This window comes from Triticum aestivum, chromosome 3A (genome assembly GCF_018294505.1).
Source record: "Triticum aestivum cultivar Chinese Spring chromosome 3A, IWGSC CS RefSeq v2.1, whole genome shotgun sequence".
NCBI lineage: Eukaryota > Viridiplantae > Streptophyta > Magnoliopsida > Poales > Poaceae > Triticum > Triticum aestivum.
Window position 1 is genome coordinate 94,766,512 of NC_057800.1, and position 7,841 is coordinate 94,774,352.

General features: G+C 47.0%; 1 protein-coding gene across 1 annotated transcript; it reads left to right on the top strand.

The window, feature by feature from the left end:
• Nucleotides 1-2,600: 2,600 nt before the first annotated feature.
• LOC123058016 (uncharacterized) lies at nucleotides 2,601-5,895 on the top strand. Its single transcript, XM_044480860.1, has 2 exons — nucleotides 2,601-3,651; nucleotides 5,778-5,895. Exons 1-2 carry the CDS (start codon nucleotides 3,031-3,033, stop codon nucleotides 5,871-5,873), a joined length of 717 nt encoding a protein of 238 aa, XP_044336795.1. The 5' UTR covers nucleotides 2,601-3,030; the 3' UTR covers nucleotides 5,874-5,895.
• Nucleotides 5,896-7,841: the final 1,946 nt, after the last annotated feature.

The following is a 7,841-nucleotide window of genomic DNA, read 5'->3' on the forward strand; positions in this document are numbered from 1 at the left end:
GTATTTTCCCAGGATCCTACCTGACTCTTCCTATTTTCCCGAAGCTATCCTCAAAATTTCCTTTCGAAGTTTGACGTAAGAACGAATTATCATCAGTCAAATGCCTTTCTCCAAGATCTGTCAAATTCTTTTCATCGTTGGTTCAACCTTTATAATTTTCATTCTGGAGTGCCTCAACAATTCATGGTGGTGTTCCTCATCGTCATTCTCAGATTTTGAAGCCCGAAGAAGAGTTTCTTTTAAATATTGCCCCATTCTCTGCCATCCTCTCATAATTGGTTTTGATTGTGAGAATTATTTTCACCCATCCGGAGCAATTCAGGAGTCTTTTCAGTTTGATTATCTAGAGCCCATCATCTCAAAGTTATTCGTTCTCAGCCTTTCAGTTATCATCCTCCAATCTTACCGGTGCACCATTCAAATATTCTCTAATCAGTTCGTGATCCCTTTGTTCACTTGTATCTAAATTCTCCCAAGCATCTTCATTCATTTGCTAATTCTTCCCAGTGTTTATTCATGTTTTAATCATTCTTTTTTCAATTCTTACGGTGGTTCGTTCAAGAGTTTTTCTTCCTTTGTGTATCATATCTATGCATCCGTGCTTTTCAAATTCTACCGGTGGATCGTTGAAGACCTTCCCAAGTTCATGATATATCTCTCTTCAATCCGTTGCAACTGGAATAAGTAGTATGCCAAATCCGTTGCTTGTTATCAATTAAATTGGTGAAGGTTAAGCATAATGTAATTCTTATTCTTGTTTCATCCATATGTTAATCTTTTCTTCCGGAGTTTGTTCACGATGATTAAATTCTTGATTTCAAGTGCTCGTCTTTCTTTCCCGGAGTTCCAAGCTCTAATTATCACGGAGATCCATCTAATCATTACAAGGTTTCACCTTGTGTTTTCAACTTCTCTTTCTTTCGTTATCCTTTTGTTTACCGGAGTTCTTTATGGAGGTTCTACATGATGGTTCATAAAGGATTTAATTCCTTCTCGAAGTTTTCATCGAGATTCTTTTCTAAGGAGCTCAAGCATTCTTCATCTTGCTATCCGGAGTGCAATTTCTTTCTACCGTATCTTTGGAGGTGGTATTATGTCATTCTTGATAATTTGAGTTCATGTTTCATGATTCACATGTTATTAAGTATGATGTATTTTAAATCCATCAATCTCTTGTTTGGAGTTATCTTGGGCTATATTTTACCTAAAGCCTTCCCTAAGGGTTGTTGCTATTTATGGTGCTCTTAAAGAACCCAAGTTCGTCTTTTATACTTCCGGTGAAGAAGTTCCTCGCCTCCTTGTTCATACCAATCCAATTCTTTTCCCGTGAGTGGCTGGTTGTCACCTCATAATTTGAGATGTATTCCATAAGACCATATCAAGCTTATTCTTTTCGTTGTTGGTTTTCCAACAACTCCATTCTACCATTTGTTGTAAACGTGCCCACTCAAGATCTTGTTTATCGTCATTCATTCCATTCCATTCTCATATCTATTCCGGAGGCATTGTGATATTGATTTCTTCAACCATCACCCCGTTGTTAAAGTTCATATTCTTTTCCTCGCTTATCCCATTTATCCGGAGCGTTGTGTCCCTTTTGCTCAAGCTCTTTCATTTTATCAAGGCTTCATCCCTTTTCAACCAAAGTGCTACCCGTATCTGTTCTTTCTTATTCCTCTTTCTTTACGGAGTGCTTTCAACTTTGTTCATCTCTGTTGCTTTCTTTCTTTCATTTGTTCAACCTTTCAAGGTTCGTGGTTTCACTCATTGGTCAAAGAAGCAACTTAGGTTTACCTCTTCTCTTTCTCTTTCGTTTTCCATCTGGTGCCATTCTAGATCTTGGGACGAGATCCTCTCGTAGTGGTGGAGTGTTGTGACGCCCCGAGTCCGATGCGCCAGGTGTCCTCCAGTTATTCGCTGTTGTTGCCTTGTCTTTTGCTAGCGTGTTGCATCTTGTCATGTCATCATGTGCATTGCATCATCATGTTTTCGAAACTTGCATCTGTCCGGGTTTTCCCCAGTTCCGTCCATTGTCCGTTCTGAGCCCAACCAGACTTGCACGCGCCCGCGGCATGTCCGAAATAATATTTTATAAGTGGCTGGAAAATGTTCTCGGAATGGGATGAGAGTTGGCGTGTGGTGTTGTTTTGTTGTCGGTAGGCCGCCTGCCAAGTTTCATTGCGTTCGGAGTTCGTTTGATAGCCCAACGGATAACTATAGCGACATTATAGTCGGTCTAACGTCGGACGTTTTCGGTCTCCGAAAACTGTTGCCGGGCTTTCCCTCTCTTTCCTCTCTAGTCCGTCTACATAGTCCGCTACTCACCGCCAGGCCCTACCTAACCTCTCTCGTCAGCCCGCGACCCTCCTCGCGCGCGCCCGAAAGCTGTCCCGGACCCGACTCGGGCTGTCGCTACCGTTGTGTCCGGAACATCCCCAAACATCTACAAAACATCTCCGTTTTGTTAATTGGGCTCCCTAACTATTTTATTCACGACCGTCCGTTTACGATCGTAGGGATGAGGTAGCCCCTAACCTAATCCACTTAATGTATATATATAGCCCAACCCTAAATTTGAGGAGAGATGTCCCATCCTCCCAGCCGCCGCCGCCATTCCACCAAATACCCCTCGGGATCCTTCCACAAACCAGCTTCTTTTCCCCAATCCAATCCAGCCAACCAGCGCCAGCCTCTGCTTCCCCTCGATCCACCCAAGCCCATCGATCCTCTACCTCCTCGCTCTCCTTCGTCGACCAGGGAGACGAGCTCATCCCGAGCGCCTCCGCCTTACCTCGTCGCCGGCCGGCTTCGTCGGAGACCACCCCTGCAAGGACCGACCTCTTCTGCTCCCCTTCCTCCTTCCCGTTTCCTTCTCCTCCTCTCTCTCAACTCCCTCTCCGTCTATGTACCAGGTATGATCAGGAGAGCACCCGACTCCATGGATGGCCTCGAGTTCTTCCCCAACGCCAGCCTTCTCAACCACCTCGCGTCACCGCCTCCCGTTGCAGCTGCTTCCTCGAGCTCCCTCACATGGCGTCCATGGCGCCCGGGTTCCTCCTCAACCCTGCCATCTTCAGCACCCGCGCCATGGATCTCCATGTCCACCGGCTCGCCTCCGCTTCGATCCGGCAGGGAAAGGGACCCCGGCGATCTCCCGTGACCGGACCCGGCCACCCCGACGCCCTATGCCCTCGGGCCCCATCGGACCTCCTTCCTCTGTGCCAAGCATCGCCGGCCGGCCATCGAAGCCGCGGGCCAAGCTCCTCTGCTCGCTCGCCTGCATCCGCCTCGTCCCTGCTCCAGAGAAGGACGAGCAGCGCCGTGCTGTTGACTGCATCGCCAGATCCGCCGCCCACGTCCTCGACTGGATACGCCATGCTCCCCGTCCTCCGCCCAAGTCCCTACCGATGCACCGCCGTTGGCCAAGCCTCACCTCTGCTTCGCTTGAACAGGGAGGAGAACGCCTCTGCCTCTGTTCGCTCAGGCCGCCCTCGCGTTGACCGGGCACGATGCCACAACGACCGCGCGTGGGCCTCATCTTCCCTCGCCCCGGCCCAGAGCTTCCTCCAGCAAGTCCGGCCCAGCACCAAGGCGCAGTCCCAGCTCCCTTCGCCCTCGAGGCCCAGCTCCGCACGCGCCTGCAGGCCCAATGTGAGCAGCTCCCCTGCCCAGATCCCAGATTCAGCCCGATTGTGTTTTTTTCCTCTACAGTGAATTTCTCTTTTATTCCAGAGACAACAGTTTTGCAGAAAAGCCCTTGTGGATCATGCATATAATAACTCACAATTGGTGCATCGGATTAAAATGAATTATATATGAAAAATGCTTAGAATTTTGTCTAGTTTAATAATATGCAACTTTCATCTATGTTTAAAATGTTTAAAATGTTGTTTGTTTAAATTTGATCCTATGCCATGCTGAAATGCTTTAATTCATAACTTAATAACCGTAGCTCCGATTTTAATAATCTTTATATGTAAATGGGGTAGAATTTTGCCTAGTTTATCATGGTGACATTGTTTTGCATGCCTAACAACTCTAAAATATGGTTTAGGGCAGAACAGGACCTAACCTAATATATGCACATGAGGAGTTTCCGGATTTGTTGTTTTGTTGTTCCGGCCTCATTTAAACTTGCCTAGATAGGTACTTTTCTTTTGCTTAACCCCTTGTCATGTTAAGAACATTTAATATGGTTGAGTACATAACAAGATCGAACTAAATAATGGAACGTGGTGTTTTTTCAATATGCATCCCGATGCATATTGAGCTCCACTTAATTTGTAGTTTTGTTTGTGCATTTTGCCATGCCATGCTTCATTAAACCGGACATGCATCATACTTGGTTGTGCATCATGCCATGTCTATGTGGTGGTTGTTTACTATGTTGTCTGTTTCTTTCCGGTGTGCTTCTTCGGGTTCTTTCCGGTAACGTCGCGTTTGTGAGGATCCTTCGACTACGTCCGCTTGTCTTCTTCATGGACTCGTTCTTCTTCCTTGCGGGATCACAGGAAGATGACCATACCCTCAAAATCACTTCTATCTTTGCTTGCTAGTTGCTCGCTCTTTTGCTATGCCTATGCTGCGATACCTACCACTTGCTTATCATGCCTCCCATATTGTTGAACCAAGCCTATAACCCACCTTGTCCTAGCAAACCGTTGTTTGGCTATGTTACCACTTTGCTCAGCCCCTCTTATAGCGTTGTTAGTTGCAGGTGAAGATTGAAGTTTGTTCCTTGTTGGAACATGACAATGTTGTTCCTTGTTGCAACATGTTTACTTGTTGGGATATCACAATATATCTTATTTAATTAATGCATCTATATAATTGGTAAAGGGTGGAAGGCTCGGCCTTATGCCTAGTGTTTTGTTCCACTCTTGCCGCCCTAGTTTCCGTCATATCGGTGTTATGTTCCCGGATTTTGCGTTCCTTACGCGGTTGGGTAATAATGGGAACCCCTTGACAGTTTGCCTTGAATAAAACTCCTCCAGCAAGGCCCAACCTTGGTTTTACCATTCGCCACCTAGCCTTTTTCCCTTGGGAGTTGCGCATCCCGAGGGTCATCTTTATTTTAACCCCCCCCCCGGGCCAGTGCTTGTCTAAGTGTTGGTCCGAACTAGAGTCCTTTGCAGCGCCACCTCGGGGAAACTTGAGGGCTGGTTTTAGTTGTACGGAGTGCTCATCCGGTGTTGCCCTGGGAATGAGATATGTTGAGCTCCTATCAGGATGTCGGCGCATCGGGCGGTCTTGCTGGTCTTGTTTTACCTGTCGAAATGTCTTGTAACCGGGATTCCGAGTCTGATCGGGTCTTCCTGCTAGGAGGTCTATTCCTTCGTTGACCGTGAGAGCTTGTGATGGGCTAAGTTGGGACACCCCTGCAAGGATTGAACTTTCGAAAGCCGTGCCCGCGGTTATGGGTAGATGGGAATTTGTTAATGTCCGGTTGTAGAAAACCTGAAGTTGACCTTAATTAAAATACATCAACCGCGTGTGTAACCGTGATGGTCTCTTCTCGGTGGAGTCCGGGAAGTGAACACGGTGTTGGAGTTATGCTTGATGTAGGTTGTTCTAGGATCACTTCTTGATCATACTTTTATCGACCGTGCTTTGCCTTCTCTTCTCGCTCTCATTTGCGTATGTTAGCCACCATATATGCTAGTCGCTTGCTGCAGCTCCACCTCATACCTTTACCTTACCCATAAGCTTAAATAGTCTTGATCGCGAGGGTGCGAGATTGCTGAGTCCCCGTGACTCACAGATACTTCCAAAACCAGCTTGCAGGTGCCGATGAGTCCGTGCAGATGACGCAAGCAAACTCAAGGAGGAGCTCGATGAAGATCTTGTCCTTTGTGTTGTTCTGTTCTAGTTAATCAGTAGTGGAGCCCAGTTGGGGTCGATCGGGGACCTTGTCGCATTTGGGGTTCTTCTTTTATTTTGGTTCCGTAGTTGGACCTTGATTGTATTTGGATGTTGTAATGCTTTATTCATGTATTTGTGTGAAGTGGCGAGTGTAAGCCAACTATGTCTCTTTTCCCTTATGTATTACATGGGTTGCGTGAAGATTACCTCACTTGCGACATTGTTTTCAATGCGGTTATGCCTCTAAGTCGTGCTTCGACACGTGGGAGATATAGCCGCATCGAGGGCGTTACAGGAGTGGAGAGGTAGAATCACTTGAGGTGGAGATGGGAATATATCGGTGATGAAGGTGGAGAAGGGGAAGGTATCGGTGATGAAGGTGGAGAGTCGTGCCATGAGGAAGGAAAAGAAACCATGGGGGAGGACGGTGTCGGATCTGCAACAACGAGGCGAGGAAAAGGAATACTAGGCACATATGGAGGTGTATCGAAAACTTAAGAAAAGATGTGTCCTCCATGGAAAAGTCCGAGGAGGATGGACACAAGTTGAAGGGATGAGACTCATCAAAGGTCACATCCCGAGAAATATGCATCTGATGACCTACATGATCCCAACACCGATAGTGAAAGGATCGACATGGTCGACTAGAGGGGGAGGGATGGTGAATAGGCGACTAATTTTTTTAGCTTCTTTTAATAAATTGAAGCTTGACAAGAAAGTAGGTTGTCTAGATATGCAACTAGGTGGACAACCTATATGCCAAGCTCAACCACAACACAAGCAAGCACAAGACACAAACACAATAATCTTGCACAAAGTAGAGGTAAGAAGTAACCGCCAGTTGAGACGATGAAGACGAAAATGTGTTATCAAAGTTCCCTCCTTTGGGAGGAGGTACGTGTCCGTTTGAGCGGCGAGCCACTAAGGCCATCATATTCTCCTTACCTCCTCACACAATAAAAGATGTCGTCAATCCACTAGCGGTGCCCTTGAAGACGGCAATTGGACCATTAGAAACAAGGTTGGGGATCTCTCCACGACTTAATTGGCTACTTCGACTATGCCTATCTCATGAAAAAGGCCTTTAGCCATGCTGAGTTGAGAACGCCCATACGGGTGATCGCTACTCAGTGATGGTCGGCCCGACCCAGGAGGGCCCGAACAACCCCCACCTAGCCCCGATTTCCCCTAACCTAGCCACCACTCCCTCGCCTCTCTCTCTCACGAACATGGCGACCATGGCAGTTTGCCCTCCACCTCTCTCCTGCCGCAGATAGCCGTTGCAGTTCACCGTCAAGGTCGCCTGTGTTATAGTCCCAATAGCATTGATGTTTTCCAATGTAAATGGATTAATATGGAACTGTCCAGTGTTCTTGTTAATCAATGAACATTGTCCACGAATGTTGATTTTTGTAATAAGTATTCATGAGTTTGCATCATTGGTTGTTCATGCTTATTTTATAGAATGAAAAGTAACACTTGTGCCGCTGAAAATTAGCAACGAGCTATGTCTCACACACATGCTACCAAACACAATCTCATCCAAGCATGCTCAACATATACATAACCACCGGAGTACTGGAGATGCATGTACTCAACATGTTTACACTAAGCATGTATCAAAAGAAAACAACTATGTTAGGATGAGAACAATTACCAAACACATCCTTAGAGCATCTCCAACAGGAGCGCGATATTAGCGCTGCGCTGGAAAAATCTGTTTATTTTACATGCGCGCAGCCGTTCCAAGCACTCCAGCGGAGGCGCAAAAAACGCACGTGTGACATAAGTGGTTCAGTGCGCGGAGCGAAATGGCATCATACGCCGCTTATTTCGTGCGTCCGCGCCGTGACTTCCACCTACTGCCATGTCCAGGCGCTGCCGCCGCCGCCCGCACCTCCCCATTTGCTCCGGCGACCTGACGGCGCTTCCCCGGCCTATCCCCGCGCCGCCGCTGCTTCCTCCACCTCCCTCTAGTC